At 36.8% G+C, this 22,685-nt stretch overlaps 1 protein-coding gene across 1 annotated transcript; it reads right to left on the reverse strand.

Annotated features, from left to right (window-relative positions):
• Positions 1-1,675: 1,675 nt before the first annotated feature.
• On the reverse strand, positions 1,676-14,270 carry LOC122091805 (probable methyltransferase PMT19). The gene is made up of 6 exons (XM_042661954.1): positions 13,330-14,270; positions 10,474-10,684; positions 10,081-10,384; positions 8,837-9,226; positions 2,903-2,980; positions 1,676-2,241 (listed from the first exon to the last, which is right to left on the reverse strand). The coding sequence occupies exons 1-6, from the start codon at positions 13,993-13,995 to the stop codon at positions 2,007-2,009; spliced, it is 1,884 nt and encodes a 627-aa protein (XP_042517888.1). The 5' UTR covers positions 13,996-14,270; the 3' UTR covers positions 1,676-2,006.
• Between the last annotated feature and the right edge of the window lie 8,415 nt (positions 14,271-22,685).

The raw sequence follows: 22,685 nt of genomic DNA on the forward strand, positions 1-22,685 counted from the left end.
CCACTATTGTCAACAACTTCTTTCCTGAATGGAGGAAACTGAACATCCCATAATTGCTCCAACACATCAAAGCCAGAAGGTGTCTTTGGTTGCACTCTATGTTCCTCATAACCATCAAAACTTCTTTTATCACGATGAAATTTATGAGCTTGTGGAAGGAATCGACGATGGCCCATGTAACAGTGCTTTCTTATGTATTTTTATCATATGATATGAAAATCTATAGACCGTAGTATATGCCTAAGTTTATACGTGGATCCCTTAACAATATATACTACGGAAAACGGAAATATTTCCTGTAGTATATATTACTATGAAAAATACTACTGTTGTATAAATTAAGTAGGTACTTGTATTCTTTGTTATTTAACTATATACTACGGGAAATTATTACCCTATTATATACTTAACTATATACTATAAGAAATTATTTCCCGTACTATATACGTGATTATATACTACGGGAAAATATTACTATCGTATATATTTAATATATACTATGGAACATATTACCGTAATATATAGTTAAGTATATACTACAGGAAAATTTTACCGTACTATATATTAAAATATATATTACGGTAAAATTTTACCGTACTATATGTTATCAATTATTACGGGATTTATTTCCCGTAGGAAAAAAAGTGTAGCAATTGACCATTTTTCTTGTAGTGCAGGGTAGAATCTAGAAGTAATATGGAATCAGGAGGGATTTTTTGCAAAACCATGGGCATTTTAGAAATTTACAAAAATATCAAGTTGAAGGAAGAAAGGAAACAAAACCTTTGTTCCCATTTTCTTCTTCCCTCTTCATTTCTCCCTTTTCCCTTAAAACCCTGCACCATGCTCCTTCATTTTGAAGCTACAAAACAAAGCTACTATGGAAAAGGACTCCGGCCTCCTTATCTTCCTTCTTCTGAATTTGGGAAATTCAGGGTGCATTTATAAGACACCTCATTTTATCACCCCTAGAGGTTGCTTAAGGATTATGAATTTTCTTTGAAGGATCTTATATCTAAAGAAATGACACATTCACAATACATCCATGTGAAATGACCATAATACCCTAAGAAGGGAATCTTATCCAATGTAGTCCAAGAATCACCAAGATGTCCTGATGTTGGATTATTTTGCCATATCTCCATTATGGGATGGAATCAAGCTCATTAGCTCCACACTTAAAAAATTGTGTCTCACTTACCGGTAGCCTGTATATTAGCCTAAGTTATAGGCGTTTCAAGTTCATGGTCCATATGTTGGATAAGCTAGCCCTAGCCCTAGCCCAGTTCTTCTTGGAATTAGCCTCTGAACTGGCCAAAAGGGTCTGCCACCAATGAAATTACCATAAAAAAGGTTGACTGCCCCTTGACCAACACCAAAAATAAAAATAAAAAGATATTAGTTTGGCCTCCCCTTACTTTCCCTCAGACCCCAGAGATGATCTCAGTCTTCTTGGCATTGCTCATGTTGCAAAGTCTATACCCACCTTCAATACATCAATAACGAAGAGGCAATACTATCACATACAGGTAGGTTTGGTATAAAGAAAAATTGTGATCACCCCCTTGCCTTCAGAAAAAGAAGCCGTTGGGGAAATTGGGACATTCTGAATCATATTCTCATTCAACTAGAATAATCCAAGAGAAAATTTGAAATTCTAAGGCTAAGCCATTCAAGATGCAGCATCCAAACAGACATCATTAACCAATCCTGAACCGGGAATCACAGCACAGGCATGGTAAGCCTTAGCTTACTTACATTGGCAGGGATTAGGGATAATAACTGTCTCCCAGCGAGAGTTACAGAACATCTGTAGTCTAGGAATGGATAACTTTGAAACGTGGCTTATGCATTCTACTTATACATTGTAAAACACTCAGCTTCGTCGGTGTCAACTTCTTTGTCAATTGTTCTACTTCCTAAATAAAAAAGGGAAAGGAAAATAGGAAGAGAAAAAGGAAGCAAGACAAACTACACTATGCTTGGGAGTATTAAGTTAATCAAAATTATTGTTTGCTCGCAACATCATTTGAATAATCAACCTGTTCTGAGTTGTCAACAAGGAGGATCTTTTCTGGATGGAAAGGCCCATGCTCACTGTGTATGATCCTACTGGTCCATTTCATTCTATCAATGATGCCTTTTGCTTTTACAATGATGTCTATGTGATCTCTTATTATAACGGCGCCTTCAGGGCGAAGAATACGATGCATCTCAAACAAAATGTCAACAATGTCACACCTGCAATAGACATTAGAAAGAATTAGTAATTCAAACAAATCAACAAACAGCATATGCAACATATATATCATACATTTCATGACTGATCCGAGTTATCATTGTTCTAAATCAAATATACTACGTCCATCCCACAATGGTAATCCTGTTTGAGGTGTTTCGCTGTCCCAAAATGTTTGTCCATTTTAAATCCAAGATATGAAGTTCTGTTGGATTCCCCATAAAGCGCCTATTTAAACATCCACACATTTATTGTATTCACTTGTCATAATTGTTTTCCTCTATTAATAAGCCAAACTAATAGAGGTAATGTTGGAAAAAGGGTTTGAATTAGTTGGCGACTAACAACAAACTCCTTAAGATGTGGGTTTTATCATACAAGACAGTCTTTTGGGGATAGCAAGAGCAGTATTTTTATGCATGTCATATGTATGCATAAATTTGACGAGAAAATATAAATTTCCATCTATCATGAGATGGTTGTGTTCCTTCATGAAGGTGATTACTAACCCGGTATCATCAATGGGTGGTCAAAGCAATAACCAAGTCAAAAGATTGTTTATAGACTTAGATTCCATCATTGTATTGATTAGTAGCAGATAATCTGACAATTGAATAATTATGATTAAGTGATTGATTGAAACAAGAACACTAGAGAACTTACTTGTCCATGTACATGCTGAATACCCCATTGGCATGTATCAGATCATAGGTGCGCGGATATGTTGAGAAAGCCTCGCACCTGCAAGCAAGAATTGTTCTATTGTCAATCTTCTCTCCTCCCAACATAAGGGGAAAAAAAAAAAGACAAATTAGTCTAGGAATTTCTTTCCTCAATTAAGTGATAGAAATATTTCTCATGGTCAGCTCTCACTAATAGTGTTTAATTTTATCAAAGAAATAAGAATATCTGAGAAAGTGAAGATTTCACTGACGATGTCACATCTTCAAAAACAACAAAATAATATACAATATTTGTAAAGCCCCCAAATCCGGGTGAGATATGGGTGTAGTCCCTCGCGGGCCACCATTAAATAACGGCGTAATCTTCCAATTCTCTTACATAAATACATATATGGAGCAGAAACTAATCTAAAAAGACATCACAAACGCTACAGTGGAAGCTAAGTCATACTTATAACTTCATTATACATCGAAAGTCTGAACATGTCTATCTATCAAATACATGAAACGTATTGTTACCCATCGTAAAGTTATTACAACATTCTGTCAAGTAGTCTAAGTGTCTAACAAAGTCTAAAATATTTATATCTTCAGATTATTCCACTGGGGGAGGAATATCAGTACCTCTATCACCAAATACATATTGTGCACAATGACATGACACATGTTCTGGCTCTGTAAAAGAGTTATATATCATAGGGTAAGCTCAACTAGCTCAATGAGGGAAACACAATCATATCATGAAGTAGAATATGCATGACTGAGGAAACACCACACAAATCACATGCTGCTTTTGTGAATGCATAAATCTGAAAATATAGCATATCTGGTCATACCATATACTGACATGCATAGCATTCAAAAACAAATTGTTATCAAACTCAACATTATCCTTATCCCCGTTTAACCTATCTTTTCTTTCTTACTCTTTCTCTTAACTTTACTTTTACTTTCTTACTTCTGGGTAGAATGTCTTCCCTCAACGTCTCGCCCTTCTCTTACTCTTGAGCACAAAGGATCTGGGTCGTGTCTTGAGAATTCATCTCACATGCTACTCTCTCAATGCCTCTCCCTTTTCTTGCTCTTAAGCTCAATGGATCTAGGTCATGTCTTGAGGGTACATCTTTTATCTTTTTCTTTACTTTTCTCTTCTGTGTTGTCTTGCTTTATCAACTTCGGCGTCCATTTTTCACTATCAATTTCAATAATTGGGTGGAGCGGGATATTGATGGAGCCCTTATTGGTCCTCCCCTGACTGTCCGAAACCAGCAGGGTGGACATTGGAAGACCCCATTATCCTTCTCAGTTCCTTTGTTGGAAAGGAATTTGACAGACTTTTAACTTCGGTTATGCTTTACTTTTATCTTATGTCTATCATGCCTCACACTTATAAAAAAAGAAAAAATCATGAAAACAATATTTTGATAAATATAAAGACATCAGACAGATTTTAGAGGCAATGACATGCAAATATATGTATGACAACATGCAAGTATATGGAAGAATTCCCCTCACCTGTAGAAAATGTCCAAAAATTACAGTGAGAACCAGTTTCTGCTAGTGTTCTCTGCCAATTGTATCACCTACATAAGAATGTCTTTCTTTCCTTAGAATATTACTACTTATTACTCCAAACTTAATGACTCAAGTATGTAATCACTCCTAAACTTAAGCTTTCACTTTGTTATGTATGCTATCAACTGCTGGACTCAATGCTTTACTTTAAACTCACCATCCAACCAAAACTTGTATACTTAAGCTCTTACATAGGTTTCTTAATCCCCGATTGATGTGGGAACATTTCCAGATGGTCTACAACCCATCCTACTAAGTCCACAAGCCCAAGTCAAAGGACTGAAACTGAATACAATAACTGCAGTCCACTGTTTTACGGTAACTTTACCGTCAAACCTGAGCCTACTCCAAAGGAACTAGAATCCGTGCCCTATATGGATATAAAGGTCTGAGTCTATTTTCTTACAAAAAAGATGGCACATCATTTTATATTTTCTAAAAAAAGTTATGGCCATTTTGGTAAAGTGCGTCTGGACTGACTGCATACTCTTGGAATTCAAGAATTCCTTCAATGATCAAACTTTCATATTACACAGCAGTCCATGGTACATAATTGACTCTTAGTAGTACTTCAATCAACATATAGAGCCCAAAAAAGTGGGCAATTAACTTATCAGATCATGGCCCACTATGTTCTCTAATGGTTATGACAAATCCATATTAGTAGTCTTAGTAGGATGTTAGTAGGACCATGTTGCACAATCATTTCATATCCACGTAGTAAAAAACTTCCACTTTTTTTTTTTCTCTCTTTTCCTTTACTCTTTTCCATCAAAGCTGATCTCTTGGAAAACTTCCAATATAACCAAATCGGCTTTCGAATATCCTAGTTTCCATATATATATTTCAATATCTTGAAAGTAGATTCCCATTTTTAAACCCAATCGGAATATATCTTTTAAGAATTCAAATAACAATGGAATTCTAACTACAGCTGTAGTAACTCTTTTCATAAGTATGCTAAACAAAGTTGACTTTAAAATATATTAGCTAAAACCAGCAATTAAACAAAAGGGAAATTTACATCCACCACCCCTCGCGTTTGTCCCAATTACATCATCCCCCCTCTCGTTTCGTTTTTTACATTTAAACCCAAAAAACTAACACTGCAAGAGAAGTGTTAGTTTTTGCAATTAAAAAGACGATTTTACCCTCCTTCTTCAATGTCGAACCTGTCCGTTCAGTCCATCTTTGTTTCCTGTGAAGTCTGAATTGAAATCTGAACTCGCTGGAGAAGAAATGTTAGGGATTTTTAATGGCACAATATTTCTTCAACTGGTGTTATCGATTTCAAAACCAGGACATGCAATTATTAGAACTTCGCGGACCATTCCTTACTTCCTTACCAAAACCCTAACTCGGAAGTCAGGAAGATTGAGAAGATTTGTAGTTTTAGCAGAGAATGATAACGAGCTGAACAGAGAACCAGAGAAAAAAGATAATGGGTTCAACGGTCAGGGAAATTCGAGAAACGGTGAACAGAAATTCGAGAAATGGTGACCGGCCTACATTGAATTTGATATGGAGGGATCTGTTGGATCAGATCCGGAGAACATCTTCGCCGTGGGACTGATGGGCCTCCTTACCTGGGCAAGCGTACAAGTCCTCTAGCAGCTCTTCTTCATCTCCCTTGCTATCTTGGCTGCAGCTGTTAAGTACTCGTTCATTACTGCATTCTTTGGGTAATTAAGTTATATCGTTCAGTGATGGTCTCCTTTGTAGACTCAGAAATGCATGTATGTGGGATTGCATCCTACTAAATATTTGATACTCTCTATCTGTGTGTGTGTTATATTTTCCTCCTTGGATCTCCAATTTCTCCGAGTTGAGTGACCAGATCTTGATTGGCTTTATTTGATTTTTTTCTTTTTCTTTTTTTCCCTTTTCCTTTTCGGGAATTATTGGGTGTGAATGGTGAAATTAGAGTGAGTAGCTCCATTTTTAATCAACTGGGTTTGTATTTTCATTCTATCTTCGTGCGATTTAAAATATTGGTTTTCGGTTTTCCTTCCTCTCATCTTCTTAACTTATTATTGTTTGATGTATTTATTAAGCTCTTTCATGCGTTCTTCCACAAGGCCATCCATCATGTATCTCCTACACTTCCCTCTGGAAAAGCTTAGGAACTATCATCACAATGGAATAATTGTATCCCCTATTCTCCATTCTCCAATCCCTTTTTGGGTTTTGTCTCCTGTGGTAGATTTCAATGGAAGCCCAAACCTTTCTTTCTAGGTTTTGTTCGAACTCGGCAATGCCACTACTTCAAAAACCTGGAATATCAACAGTTGTAAGATTACTATCTTCGTCTTCTTCTTCCTTCATTGAATCGCAGAAATGGGTTACTCTCAAAACCGGTTACACTTCAAAGCTAGTTTCACAAAAAGTGAGAACTAGAAAGAGATGAGTGTAGAAACGCAGTAGAAGTGGTAGGGGACCTTACGGAAAGTGGGAAGGTTTCGGTTAATGGCGTTTGACAGAAAAAAGGTAAAATGTGGTGCCGCCGGCGAGAGGTTTCACCATGAACAACAGAGAAAGGGAGTAGTGGACAAGTATGAGATTTTAAGGCTAAAAATGTTCAGATGGTAAAATGGTCATTGACTTAAGATGTTTTAGGTAAATATAACAGAAGGGTAAAATCGTCCTTTATGTTTAAAAAACTAACACCAGTCTCACGGTGTTAGTTTTTTGGGTTCAAATATAAAAAATGAAACGCGAGGGGTAGTAGATGTAAATTTCCCTAAATAAAAAGACCCAATAGACTTTCTAAATTCAATTTCCTTGCACAATCAGGTAGCTTTGTAAATCTCTACAAAATAAGAGACTTTTGCTGGTAGATTTTTTCACCTAAAATCACTAAGCTGAACCCATATCCAGCTATTGACAAACACTATATCCAACCACAAGATTAAGTAGATGATCAAATGGGGTCTACAAAGCCTCTCCAGAAGAAAAAAAAGAGGAATTGTACTAGAGGATTCAGAACTTTAAGCCTGGAATAGGTGAAGTGTAAATACTGCTACGACCCACCAGTTTTGCCTTTCTTTTCACTGTGAATTTCTGGTTCTAGACTGCTCCTCCTTCAAACATAAAGGATCTCACTCTCAAACGTGGGGAACTCACTTGCCCTCCAAATCCCTCTCTTCCTTCCTCTTCTTTCCTTTCCTCTCTGTTTCTTCGTTTCCTTTCTTTTCTCTTTCTCCTCCTTTCCTCCACTTTCTCTACCGACACAATAAACAAGCCCCCCTTTTGAAAGAAAATAATATTGTATATATCTTTTTTTTATTCCTTACTTTTTTTGGTAAACTTTCTTTATTCCTTACATATCTAGATATGCTTGTTTTGACCCATCCTGCTCGCTTGTGTGTGAGTGTGACTCTCTCCCTTGTGCCACAAAAGTCACAACTGACACAACCACTCTCTTTCTCTTTTGGTATAAAAATTTATGAAGCCCTTTCTCTCTTCTTCCCTCTTTTCTCAATAAAACAAATCCTCACATGGTCACTTTGTTGGTTTGACGATGATGGCATTTAATGATCATATATATATATATATACAAGCAAGGAATGAAAGAAGCTCATATGTATGAGCTAACAAAACTCCTCTTCTTTATATAAAAATCTCATTATTGCTTCCCTATGAAAATCCCACTTTACCCTTCTTTGACTTATGCGTGTACTTGAATTTTCCTTTGGCTTGGGTACCCTTGTCCCTTCAATTACCATCTCACTCTTGCCTTAATCTCTTTACTTCCACATCCCAACCCACTGTCTATTCCATTGAACCAAGTATTAATCCAATGATTCAACGAACTAATTGGTTCCCCTTAAATCAAGCAACTCATAATTGAACCTTAATTGGCCCAATCAAACTCAAATGGCTATCACCCCCCTCCCCTGTTGTTATCACCTGGATTGTGATGTTTTGTTTTTGTTCTATTGTTGATTCCCCCTGGGTAGGCTTCTCATTGTTGGCTTAAGCCTTCCCCCCCCCCCCTTTTCCCCTTGTATATTCTTCTCTTCTTGGCAATAAATTATTTATTCATCTAAAAGAAAAAAAAAAACTCAAATTGAATCAGACTTTCATTAAACATAACTTTGGATAATTTAATACTCTTCCAGGGATGGGGCATCACATTGATGAGGACAAGTTTGATAGAATTAACAATCAGGATCACTAAACCGCTCTACCCCAAGCATTAGTTTGAATGTTGCATTTAGTTAGTAAAGAAGACATTGGACAACATATACACAAGCTGTTATTTCCATAAAAAAAATATTTCAGTCAGAATGTTGTACAGAAGCAGTATTAGGTTCAGAGAGTGTCACAAAGAGCATACCAGTTCATGTAGGTTCCAATGAGGCCTCTTTCATAGATGACACCAAGACTGCTGTTCTTCGCATCAAATGGAACTACATTCATAATCCAGACAGAATATTTGGACATTGCAGCGGCAAAACCTCCTAAGCCAGCTTTCATGTCCATAACATTTCTGTATTTACCTGCAGAGAGAAATTTGAGGAGACTCTCATAATGAGAAACTCTGTGGTTCCATATATGATTATCTTGAAGAAAATCCTGAATAGTAGTTCCCTCAATTTCCCCACTTCCGATCCTCGGTGGAACAGCATTCAACCTTTTAGGCCATTTCTCTAGATCTCCTCCTGATATATCTGTGATTTTTTTCACCTTTGGAAGAGGGGTAATGCATGCCTCCATCTTCTTGTACCTGTAGAGAGCGTCAATCAAAACAGACTGACAGAGTACAGGACTTATGGGATGTAAAATTCAAATAAGGAATATAGATACATTCTCTAAATGGTTATATACTATTGGAAGTGGGTTTCCTGCCCCAGTGCAGAGGGCGCACTAGCCCCTCCCATCCTCCATCTCTCTCCATGGGGGAGCAAGGTCATTTCTTGTCCTGAGGAGAGAGATAGAGGGCAAGAAGTGTTAGCACACCATCCACCCCTGGGTAGGAAACGTTACCCCTATATCTATATAGGACTTCAGCCATAGCCATGAGATCGTACAGAGAAAATGGATGTATCACATAATAACAATCAGAAAATAAACATTTGAATAAGACTTCAATTCAGTCATTCAAATAGGATAAATGAAACCCGTATAGTATACATCCTATGTTTTAGTAGAACACAAGGCAAACAAGTATGACAGTACAGAAGCACTGATTACCATTTTTGATGAAAAATGTATGAACATTAAGCCTTAAAATGCAATTAATATTTAAAAATAAGAAAAAGCATTTAAATGGGCTACAAAATTACAAAACAAATGTACTAACTGATCTCCAAAACAGAAAGTAGGCACTGAAAATTAGAGTTTCCCATAGTGTGTGTGTATACATGGATATTGATGGTTCTTTACTTTTTCCTTCCTTTTTTTTTTTTTTTTGGGGTGGGGGGGTGGTGTGGGGAATTAAAATTAGAGAATTAAGAAGGAAAGAGTAATGTCTGAGTGTTTCAAATAAACTGCATGAACAGTATGGTCAAGAAGCTGACGAAGATATGGTGTTCTGTTCATTTTAGGCATTGGACACTTAAGATGGCAAGAAAACCTCACCAACCAGCATCAGCATCAGCATCAGTGTCATCACAAAAGCGTGGAGATTTCAAGGTCTTCGACTTCTGAACACAATGAACATGATTAGTGGGCTTTCTCCATACAGCAATAGGGCCCCGTTCTGCAACCTTCCTCCAGCACAGTCTCCTTGCAAGGTCCTCCAAATTAGCCTGCTCTTGTTCTAGGTCCTTAGGTTGTCTCTGCCAACCCTTGTAGTTTACTTTCCAATTGATGGGTGGCCCAGACAAAACCCAATACCCACCAGGACGTAAAACCCGATCAATTTCCATCAAATACAGCCCCTCTGGTAATTCGAGTAAGGAAATCAGCATTAGCATTAGAATACAAGTTGAATGACATTTATAAACCAAAATGTAGATTTCTGTACCATACCTTCACCAGTCCATGGTACTAGGCATCTTGAGCAGTGAGCCATATCAAAGGATCTTGATGGATATGGTAGCCTGTAGGTACTTAGTACTCCCAGCATTGCTGGTAGTCCCCTTTCCAGTGCAAACTGTACTTGAGCTTCATGTATATCTCTTGGTGCCATAGACATTGTCAAGATATTAAAGTCCATTAGAGATGCACCAAAGCTTGCAACCTAAGGAAAAAGGTGAACTTTGTTAAAAAAAAAAAAAAAGACAACAAATTCTAGTTCTCGCAATCTCATGATCATCATAGAATCCTCAAAATCCAAATCAACATGCAAAAATAGAAAATTCACTATCTGGAACATTACAGTTCCATAATTCCCAAATGTTTCATTACCCAGATAATCATACAAGAGAGAGAGAGAGAGAGAGAGAGAGAGAAAACTGAATCTGGGAAAATATTAGGAAGATGTATATGTGCGACAAAATAAGCAGGACATCATGGAAAATACACGAGAGAAACTAACCACCATGGCGCATTAGTCATCAACCTCCATAAATGTCAAGGAACTGCAAGAGTTCATATTAATAGTGAAAATTGAAAAAATGGAATTATATAAAACATGCTGCCATTAGAAAATGAGAAGTAGATTTCCTTTTCTGTTATGCTTAACAAAAAAAAAAAAAAACCCAGATTTCAGCAGTAGGGAAAAATAAAACAAAAATAAACAGATAAAAAACCACCGACTACAAATAAGGCTCTGAAAAATGAGGGTCCTACATTCCTTTCACTAGAAGAAGAGATCAGCCGATTCTTTTGTTGATGGCCTTGCTAGAAGTGGGGTTAATAGGGAATTCCTTAATGTAGACAATTAACCTATTGAGTAGTTCCCTGTGGGTGCATATGATCTGCCCTATAGTTGTTGTTGTTATTTATTTATTTATTTATTTTGTGGATGAATTTTTTCTTAAAAGGGGTGCAACACAAGGGCTTCCCAGGAGTTCACCAATCCTAGTACTCTCTCGCCCAAGCACGCTAGACTGCGGAGTTCTAATGGTTGTTTGCATTTACAATAAAATTACCTTGTTAACTACTCAAGAAAAACAAACAAACTTACTCTATGGTATACAACTTAACTCAACTCAGCCTTATCCCAGCCAAATGGGGTCGCCTACATGGATCCTTTTTTCTCCAATCAGCTCATTCAAAGACATACATGTTCCTAGTCCTAAGCTATGCATGTCTTTCTTCACCACCTATCCTAGAGTCATTTTAGGCCTACAGCTGGCTCTCTTAGCTCCTTCTGAATCAAATCACCCCTTCGCACTGGAGCATTAAAAGGCTTCCATTAAACATGTCCATGCCACCTTAATGGCTTCCTCGCAACTTATCATGTATCGGAGCCACTCCTAAATTAGCTCTAATTTGTTCATTTATTTCATTTTTTCTAGTTTAATTCGCTCTAATTTGTTCATTTATTATATTTTTCTTAGTTTTACCACTCATCCATCTCAACATTCTCATTTTAGCTTACTCTATTGTTACCATCACCTCAAAATAACAAGAAATTTATAATGACAATTGCTCGCTACCGTTCCACTTAAAAGCTCAAACTGTTAGGGAAGGGCAGCATTAATGTACATATCAACACTCCCCCGCACGTGCAAACCAAGATCCTATGGTCCTTGAATGTGGAGGTCATGCGGCATTTCCTTCTCGCGGCACCGAGGGAGAAGTGTCAGGAAAACTCTTCTGATGCACTTCCTAGGAGTTGAACACTTGACCACCCTACTCTAATACCATGTTCGCTACCGTTTCACTTAAAAACTCAAACTGTTAGGGAAGGGAAGCATCAATGTATACATCAACAACAATAAAGATGATGATGGAATTATAAAAATAATAATAGAGAAGAATTTGTCCTTGTCTGCTTTACCTGCCATGTGGAGTGCTAATTGATATTTTTATCATTGGATTGTATATATGGAGCATCCTCTTGACCGGCCACATATAACATTTAGATGCCCATCTCTACTGCAGGTCCACAATATATTGGACTCTAGCCCTCCTATTTTCAGCAGTCCGAAATTTTTCAAGAAAGCCGACTTTCCAGTCAATTTGAAAACTTTATTTTGATGCTTGAAGAATTCAATCAAGCTGACATTTAACACATTAGTAGAAGGTGACATGGAAAAACTGTCCAAGAAGTTCAAGTATAACAATAACTGGTTTTGTCATTCCTCTTAGGGGGTGCGGTTGCTGTATAACTACTGTTCTCTATTCTCCTACATAAATTTTAAAATTGGTAAATATAAAACATTTCCATTAAATTAATACATTTACTATAGACACTTAAATGATATAATTCACAAGAGGAAAGCTAATATATCATGCATTATGATAACTGCAATATTAGCAGTGCAGCAGGACCACATGCTCACTGTACAGCATTTTCATTCATATAATGTCAAATTTTGATATTGAATACCCTTCTTCAACAAGCCCCACCAACGTTTAAATTTCTGAGTTAGTCATGAACATGTACCCTACTATAACTGCAATTTCTATATTCACCCAAACTGACTAATAAAAGAAGCCACCAAAAAATAAACTACCAAAGTGAAAAAATGCGTCTCAACTTTTTCCCATAATGGTGGCTATTAAGAACAGTATTTTCCACAATAATCTGCATTTATTTTAATTTGTTTTATTTTTTGTTTTTTATTTTAAACTCCATCTTCAAATTTAAGCTGCAAGCCTAACAAACAAAATGAGATCAAAGTTAATGCAAGACAGATCAAATATAAAAAATGCTAACATAATTCTTCCCAAACAAAGCAAATACAAAGAGGTGCAACAAACACTAAAACTCACCCCACACCCAACATCAAGCGCTGTCCTCACAGTACCCGACTTCAATGGCACAAGCTTCACGAGCTCCTTCACGTAACCCATCACCCCCATTGGAAAAGAAGTCCCACCTCCAGGAAAGACCAGCCGGTCCCCTTCCAACCGAACCCAATTCTGCTTTTTCTTATCCACAGCCAGTCTCTTGAATGGCACATTCCTAAACCAAGCAAGGTTTCTGTTCTTCGGCCACGGGAACGGCGTCTTGTAACCGACCGGTCTCGGAATTAAGCACTGGATCATCTCATCCTTCCCTGGGCAATGCCTCTCTCTGTGAAGCATCTTCTCCATATTGAACTTCCTTTCTCTCACAGAATCCTGACATGGGCAGTAATTGGTGAAGTTCTTAGGACAAAACTCGAAGAACCGGAGATCTACTGAGGTCTCTGAATCTAAAGGGAGATCAATTTTATGGCGGGGTTCAAAAACTAAGTTTGGTGAAGGGCTTTTATGGACTGTGAGGTTGAGTTGCAGGCAGTAAGGTACTTGGAAATGGGTATGAGAGATTGAATTTGAATTTTTATAAGAACCCAGAATGTAAGAGAGAGAGCAGAGTAGTGTCATCAGTAACACCTTAACTAGGGTTCTTCTTAGAGGGTTTGAAGCAGGAGATTGAATTGGTGGTTTTGCCATTTGTCTCTGTTTGATTTGGTTGATGGGTTTGGACTAACTTCCACAAATGGTTTACAAATGATTGAAGGATCTGAAGCTCTGCCTCACATTGAATTGAAAAAAATTTAATAAAATTACTAAAATTGAGTGAAGGGGGAGACTCTGGAGACTGGAGACTGGAGACTGGAGACACATTAGATTGGGTGAAGATATATATATCCGCTGGTCTTCTATATATTTTTTGAAAGTGGGTTTCTGAAAGGCAGCGTGGCTTAAAGAAATTTAAAATAAAAAAATAGTTACATCATGAATCTAAATTATTATGAATCCTAGTTTTTTGACACAACCTATGGCTACAGGGACATAATCAATGAATGAAAAAGGAAAAAAAAAAAATTGTCTATCCACTGGAGGTAATGCTTGGTATTCAGGTAGGGACATGAAAGGCAAATAACTTAAATGATCAAAGTGGTAATAGGACAACAAATGGACAACATGCTAAGGTTACAAACAGAGGAGAGAGAGAGAACTCTATGTGAATGACCAACATCCCTTAGCCCAAAGTATGCTATGCTATGAAAGATGAAGGAAAAAGGGTACCACAAGAAGAAAAAAAATATCATCTAGGCACCAATTCTTTTTCCTTACAAAATTTTCTTAAAATTATTTTAGGGTCTTCTTATAAAACACTCAATTTGATAATAGATACAAATCTCACTTGACAATAAATATCTACCACATGGACAATATCTACTACATGGCAGCTCCAAGGTGGTCATAATTTGAAAATCAAATCAAATTTGGTGGGAATTTGTCGATTCAAATCAGTATCCAACAATCATGTTTCCAATTTAAACCCATTCCGGGATGATTTCAATTAGAACCAATGGAGACTATTGATCTTATTCTTGATTTCGAGTTTTCAAAATTTGAAAGTTGCCCAAAAGTACAACACTTTAACGTCCCCAAGTTCCCCTTGTCCACATAAATTTAATCAATTCAGTTTTTCCTAGGTGGCAAAACAAGCCAACCAAAAAATGAAATTGTAAAGCTACATAGAAGGCTCATAAGACTATATATGAAGGGGTGCATGGTTATACATAGAGTTATATCAGTATATGGGATAGTAAATTATTGAAATTTAGATTTATATTTGACATGTGATCAATCTAAACCTTGACATTTCTATCTAACAATTAAATTGTCAAACTTTTCTTAGAAGGCAATTGTTGCCAAGTGTTAGCTATAAAATCACCTTTCCTGATAAACATATTTTTTTTTCTATAGTAAGAACAAAAATATACATGTTCAAAGTTTAAACTTGATTTGAGTGACGAAAAAAATCATTGAGATCTTCCATAGTGTCTTTTTCTTTTCTTTTTTTTTTTTTAATCTTCCATAGTACCAAACATATCAAATATTGACGACTAAGATGTCACCAATTAAATTAACACCTTACATTTAAAAATAAAACTTTCGACTAAGTTTCCTTGCACTCACAATGAATGGAAATCCATTCATCATGAATGATTAGGATCATGGGAGGGGAAAGGGGAGGGATGCGGTTTCTGAACCATTGAGTCATGTGATGAACTTCACCATGTGGTGAAGAGAAACTTTATCCTAAAACTTTTTTAAATTAATTTTATTTTCCTTTTGCATAAAAGAAAACAAAATCAGAATTCAGCTCTATGAAGATGATAGCCCCATGACCATGCTGAGTTGTGGGTCCAAACAGGCAAATAGATTAAACCAACATGGAGTCAACAAGAGTGAACCAAATTAAACCATTATTGAGTCAACCTACCAAGCAACAATCTAGGAAAAAAGTTCGCTTACATGAGGACTCAACTCTTTGATTGGTCGTTGGTCAAGCCCAAAAAGTGGTACTGGCGGCCCACAATTTTCCAGCTAGACACTAACCTGACCTAAAACTGGGATCAAAATCCTCTATTTTTCTCATCCTTGTTTTTCCTTGTTTTGCTACCTGCAGAACACAACACGTGGACAACAGAGGATCCAACGGTCAAGGTTGAGTGAGGATTATTACATCCGGTGCGTTGGTCTTAAAGTTGTCCACGTGTCGTGTTCTGCAGGTAGCAAAACAAGGAAAAACAGGGATGAGAAAAACAGAGGATTATTTTCCCTAAAACTGTTGCCCTGCAATGTCAGCTTGGGTACCCTAAGAAGATGACGAAAATGCCCGCAACTTCAGCCAGACCTAAAATTAAATGGTGGATATGGGAGAGTAGTGGGGAGAAAAAGGTTTAATAGTGATCAGGTTGCTTTTGAGTGGATTGGGATGTAGGGGTGGGGAAGGTGCTTCACCTGGGGGTGTTACGATGGTGGGAGAATTGAGAATGATGGGGACAGTGAGGAGGGGTTGCGAAAGGGATGGGGACTGAGATTGGGTAAAGCAGGGAAGAAAGAGGGGGCTAGGATTATTGGGAAGGAGGGAGTGAGGGAGGAGTGGATGGAAGAAAGGTAAAAAATTGGGATAAATATATGAAGGGAGAGGGTTCTTTCAACAAGCGAGGTAAACTACATCCTCTCACAATAATTTGTTTAATTATTCTTTTTCTTTTAAAAAAATAATATAATAATATGAAAAGATGTGTATTTCAAGAACCTTTTACCATTAAAAAAAGAAAAAAATAGGGAATCTCAGATAGTAGCGATGAAACCAAATGCTTCAAACATCATATTATGAAATGTGAGATACCCCAAATGATAAGATTCCAAAACGTTAGGTCCCCTATGTATTTGTCATTTACTCCCTCCCCCCAAAGACAAGTATTTCTATCCGAGAGTGGCCCTTGTGTAGACATATGACACATGCCCCCAAAAACGGTACGGTGATCATTTTATGCCCCCTGTGTCTGCAGTGTAGGGGCCACTCTTTGACAAAAAACCTTGTCCAAGAAAAAATAAAATTGTTTTCTAATCCATTTCCAATAGCCGGGTTCAACCTTGGAAATAGACCCGATCAAACCACGGTTGCACAATGACCCACCACCCCTTACACGTCCATGACGATTGCATATTAAAATGGACCATGTTTATCTTAAAAGTCAAAACACTTCTGAATAACACTTTGCAACAATTCTAGTATCATATTCTATTATCTATTTTCTTAAAAATCATATTTTCTACTAAATGATTTGTGGACTTCCTTTAATTAAACTAACCTTTTTATTTCGAAAAAAAAAAATTGTAGGGTAGACATATTTATCACATTCATAATGTAACCAAGTGGTCACAGCGTCCCTATCTGAAGGGAGTAACATTAGCATTGAGTAGACAATCTTGTAATCATAATACCTCCTTGGAATATAATGGTTCTATATTTGTACTCGAAGGATCTCGTTCATATCAAACAATATAATCATCACGATCACATCATGTAAAATATGGGCTAGTAGAGAATTTTTTTTTTTTTACTATAGCATCAATGGATTTAGATTCCTTTAAAACCCAAATAATCTAGGTAATTACCAAGAGACCAAATTTCAAATCAACTCATGGAGAATTAGATGAAATATAACCCTCCACCAACCTCCCCGATGCATGTCTTCTCTCTAGGTACTTACTGAGAACACTGAGCAGCTCAATTATATGTATATATTCATTTGTTATATCAAAGATTATGATATAATCTCCACCAATGAGCCACCAAAGGAAACCTAAAGAAAATATTGTGTGGCTTTGAACAAACTGAAGTCACAATCTAATGTTGCTGCCCAACTCTCTTCATGTTCTAGCCTCAACAAAATATATGTCAAATGACAAAAATGAATTTTGTCTCTTATTTTGTTTAATAGACGATAACAACTTTGAAATATTTTGACCGAATAACTGAGAAGACTACAGGCAACCACTATGCAGTCATTTTTATCCGATTTCTCCCAATTTATTTTAACCAAAAATTTTTTTTTTTTTTGGCAAGTAGGATACTTTAGTAACATATAAATCCATTAGCAAAACAAATTTCTTTGGGAGTAAATTTATGCAATTCTCTTGAAAAATACTTATCACACTTTAATAGGAAATGTAAGTCAAGAAAACACCATCGACGTCAAACGAATGTTCGCTCTCTTAGATTAAGAATCCAAATAAGGTATGTGATCTTTGTATCTAAATATGGATGAAAATAAGTTCAATAATCAGGCGGCGCCACCCTGTAGATACATTTTAGTTTGAGAAGATTTTTCAACTGGTAGTCGTGATAGCATTTTTGTAAGTATATCATTGTTATTCAAGTTTTTCTTATCCCCATCAGCTGGAATATAAACATACAAACTTAGATATTTATGTGTCAAATATTAAATAGAAAAAGAAGCAAAGATGAAAAAATGAATTAAGTAGACCACCTTATAATCATAATACCTTTTTAGAGTACAATAGATTCTACATATGGTTCTCAGGCCCCATTTGCAACAACCAAATATAATCATCACAATCAATATGATGTAAAATATAGACTAACAAAGGATCTTCTGTTACACTATCAGTGATGGATTGAGACTATTTCAGAACCCAAATAATCTCTGTAATTATCAAGAGACCAAATATCATATCTAACTTTAGAGAGTCAGATGAAATGTAGCCATCTTCTAGTCTCTCCTATACATGTCTCTACTTTGTTCTCACTGAGCACACTGGGTAGCTCAATCATCTATACATGTTCATTTGATATGTTGAAGATTAAGATATAATCTCCATGAGTGAGCCAATTTAGAAAACCTGAAACAAATATTCCGTGGGTTTTGAACATATGGAAATTGCAATATAATGCTCTCTCTGAACGTTCTCCATATTAGTTCCACTCTTAACATAATAAATGGTAAATGAAAAATAAGAATTTGTTTCTATTTTTGTTTCATGTATAGTAATTTTTAAAATACTTTCAACCAGATGGTTTAGAGGTCTGATAGCAACCACTATTAGGGGTGTCAATCCATCAGGTCGGGCCAATTTCGGTTGGGCTTAGCCGGGCCAAGCGGACATATACCCTTGCACCGTGACCTACCTATTTAAAGAATGAGTCGGTCTCATGTCGGGCTTGGTCAGATTTTGAGCTTTAACTTGGCTTCTCCTAATCGGGCTAATCGGGTTATAATTGGGACTTAAATAGGGTAATGTACTGATAAAGCTTTAGGTATTTAATTGTCTTAAATTTAAGAAACTTTAATATATTTTATTAAATCATCAACAATTTAGAAAATATATTACCCTTAATTACATTCAATATATAATTCATAAGAATAATAAAATGTATCAAAAAAATCAGAAATATATATATATATATATATTCGGGCTAAATGTGTTGGGCCAAGTCAGGCTTATATTCAGGCACCCTTCGGGCTCACCCCTTGTACCTTGTAATACCTGACTATAAACAAACTAGCTGCCACATTTAATAATATGTGCAGGTTGGGCTAGTCTATATGAGTTGGGCCTGGTCAGTCAAGTCGGTGTAGGCTTGGGATTGGCACCCCTATAAACACTCAATTTTATCACCCACCTCTAGCAATGATGATTTATAAGATATAGAAGCGATCTATGCTTTCGATTGATGAAGAATATGAACCTTTCAAATAAACCTGGACTCAGTCCGAAAGTTGTAGTTCAACCCAAAACCCCTAGACCCAAGTCAACCCAAATCCTAATTCATACAAGGCCAAACCATACCCAATCTTGTGACACTCAATACTAACAAATTATACATTGAGGAATCAAATATAAGTATTCTCTGACATTGCGGGAATGGCACGAAAAAGGATTGTCTGATGTCCCCAAGGTGCAATAGGGCAAGAGACCTTCTTTGCGAGTCCTTATTGATTATGAGCCAAAAAGAGGCTTGACAATCATACTGATGGATAATACTCAAAATACAATTCCAACGACGTATGCCGTGCAAAAATTTGACCACCAAACCTCCCAAAATACTCCCAAAAGCCTAAAGACCTGTAGAGGGTAGGATCAACATCTTTCTGATCTAGGGAATATTCTTTTCCCATGCCCCGCAAGAAGTTGGCGGCCCCATGAAAATTTGGTAGCCTTGCGAAAATTCAAAATTGATTGTGGCCCAAATGTGCGTAGGTTCGCACTATTTTTTTTTTCTTATGCCACTTTTGGCGGTGCATGAATATTCACCCTTTTGGATTCGAATCACTATAAAAAGGGGACTATTCACGCATCCCAAGACACACAAGGTCTTACCCTTTCACCTATGCCTCTTCTTGTGAACTCCCTACCCTCCCAAGTGTCCCAAAGTGAGGAGAAAGCCCTTCAGCCTTCACTTTTTCCATCCTAACTTTTGTAACCGAAATACTAATGAAATACTCGTCAGTTCGATAACCTCGACTTACGTGCTAAAACAAAAAGGAAATCTTGAAAATACAAAAAGTACCCTAACCTTTAGAAATACCTTAGAAAGTATTTAGCTGCCTCATCTTCTCCAAATTCTTCTGAATCCTATCAGTATAATCCAAAGATCTCGGAACTCTGCAAAATTCCCATTAATGTAGGAAGGCTGAAATCTCCGAAGAAGGAAAGTAGATGGTCAAATCCACTTCCACCTGAGCTGGGGAACATCTGTCAAAACCCAGGACTACACTAGTTGGGGCCTACCCCTCTCTACCCGAAATAGGGGTTGAGCACAAATTTAAACTCTCACTCAACTAGTCATGTAGACCCCTTAACTTACATATGGTAGTTTACATAGTAGTTTAGTAACAACTTAGCCATACATGCGGTGTAGGACTAATTAGGAGAGAAAGTTTTTTATTAAATATCTAGTAGGAAGACCAATTCAACCAGGTGGAGTGGGTGCCTAATATCTTCCCAACACCGCAACTGGACACTTACCCTCATCTCTAGACTAGACCAATTTCTAGGCTCTTTCCTTATGGATCAGGCCCACCCATCGGGTCCAGGCTCTGACCCTAGGTGGTGACTCCAAACCTTATGTTTCTCAATCCGTAATATTTGTCAATTGTTAATGTTCTTTCCCAAAAAACTCCCTAAGGGCTAAGAGAGATAGAGAGTTGATGGTGTGGGGCCATAGATACACCTGAAAGAGGGCCCGAGGATCCAAATCCCGGCCGTTACCCTCACACACCCTTAATCATTATGCTATCTCTTCTATCTATTTTTTTTTCCAACTTAATTTTAGCCATTGCTTTTGCGAATAGTTACAAATATATGTATTTGGTTTTTTAATAGTTAGGAAACTCTATGGATTAAAATTTTAATAATTATCTTGAAAATTATTTAACTCCCTTATAATAGGAATGTAGGTCAAAGAAACATTTAAATCGCACGGATGATCCCTCTCTTGGATTAGGAATTTACATAAGGCATGTGATATTTGCATCTAAACACAGATGAAAGGAAGATCAATAATCAAGTGGCGCCACTCTGTAAGCACACATTTTAGTTAGAGAATATTTTCTATTTATAGTCGTGATAGCACTTTCATTAGTATATTATCATCATTTAATTTTATTTGTTTTTTATCTCCACTAGCTAGAAATAGGAATAACGAATTTAGATAAACTAGTGGCAAATATTAAAAAAATATATATAGAAGTAAAGATGTCAAAATCTTTTTGCGTAAACTATCTCACAATCATATGTAATACCTTATTAGAGTGCAAGACGTTCTACATATGGGTTCACAACAGGGGTGTAAGTTTGGCCCTAACGGTCGGAGCCTGCCCTAAGCCCAAACCCTGTCTAACTAGGTTGTAAGGATCAACCCGGCCAAGCCCGACCCAACCCTGACCAGGGTAAGGATCGGTAAAGTATCGGAGATTGTACAGTTTTTTCGGATCGATCACAGTGTTAGCTAGGATAGAATTTTTTTTTAAATCTAGAAGAAATTAGAAAAATGGAAAAACCAAAATTTGAGAAGGTGTGACACCCAAGAATATGGCAAGTACCAAAGGGTTTGAGAGATCGGTGAAGGTGTGTAAACTTTAGTCCCACATCGCTTAGGGAGAGATTACTAGGCTAATTAATAAACTCTAGCCTCCTTAACATGGCACAACACGTTTTAAAGCCTTAAGGTCCATGGGCCAAAGAGGGGACAATATTGTGCAAGGTTAATATGGGGTTGAGGCATTTAGAAATGGTATCAGAGCAAACCCTAACAGCCTGTGGAGCCACAACGGAGATGCTTTGCTAAAAGGAAGAAAGTTGACCCAAGGATAAGATAAGTACCAGATCCACCTGGGAGTTCGGTGAGGTATCCCCACCAAGAATACGACAAGTACCAGTGGTTTTAGGAGATTGGTAAAGGTGTACAAATTTTAGTCTCACATCGCCTAGGGAGAGATTATTGGGCTAGTTAATAACCTCTAGCCTCTTTAATATGACACAACGCGTTTTAAAACCTTGAGGTCAATGGGCAAAAGAGTATAATATTGTGCAAAGTTAATGAGGCTAAGGCGTTTACAGAAGGAAGTAAGAAAAAAAAACCTAAAAAATAAGTTAATTTGTAATAAAACACTTCATTTTTGTGCTTGTTCCTTTGTAAAAATAAGACAAACCATCAAAACTATATCACATCCACCACATGCAAAGGAGTAAAATAGTCAATCCTCTATAAACAACTTGAATAGTAGCATATATAAATATTACCATACACATCCTAACCATATGGAAAATGCAAATATAATTATATGATAATTAATTTCATTCAGTAA

Source organism: Macadamia integrifolia, chromosome 10, assembly GCF_013358625.1.
Source record: "Macadamia integrifolia cultivar HAES 741 chromosome 10, SCU_Mint_v3, whole genome shotgun sequence".
In the NCBI taxonomy this organism is placed as follows: domain Eukaryota; kingdom Viridiplantae; phylum Streptophyta; class Magnoliopsida; order Proteales; family Proteaceae; genus Macadamia; species Macadamia integrifolia.

Bases quoted from the DNA above. Each gene is read 5' to 3' on its own strand.
- LOC122091805 (XM_042661954.1), bottom strand. From the start codon at position 13,995: ATGGCAAAACCACCAATTCAATCTCCTGCTTCAAACCCTCTAAGAAGA. The intron at 10,685-13,329 runs GTGAGTTTTAGT...CTTTTTCCTTAG, and splicing joins CGCTTGATGTTGGGTGTGGG to GTTGCAAGCTTTGGTGCATC. The intron at 9,227-10,080 runs GTGAGGTTTTCT...CGCTCTCTACAG, and splicing joins GCTGATGCTGATGCTGGTTG to GTACAAGAAGATGGAGGCAT.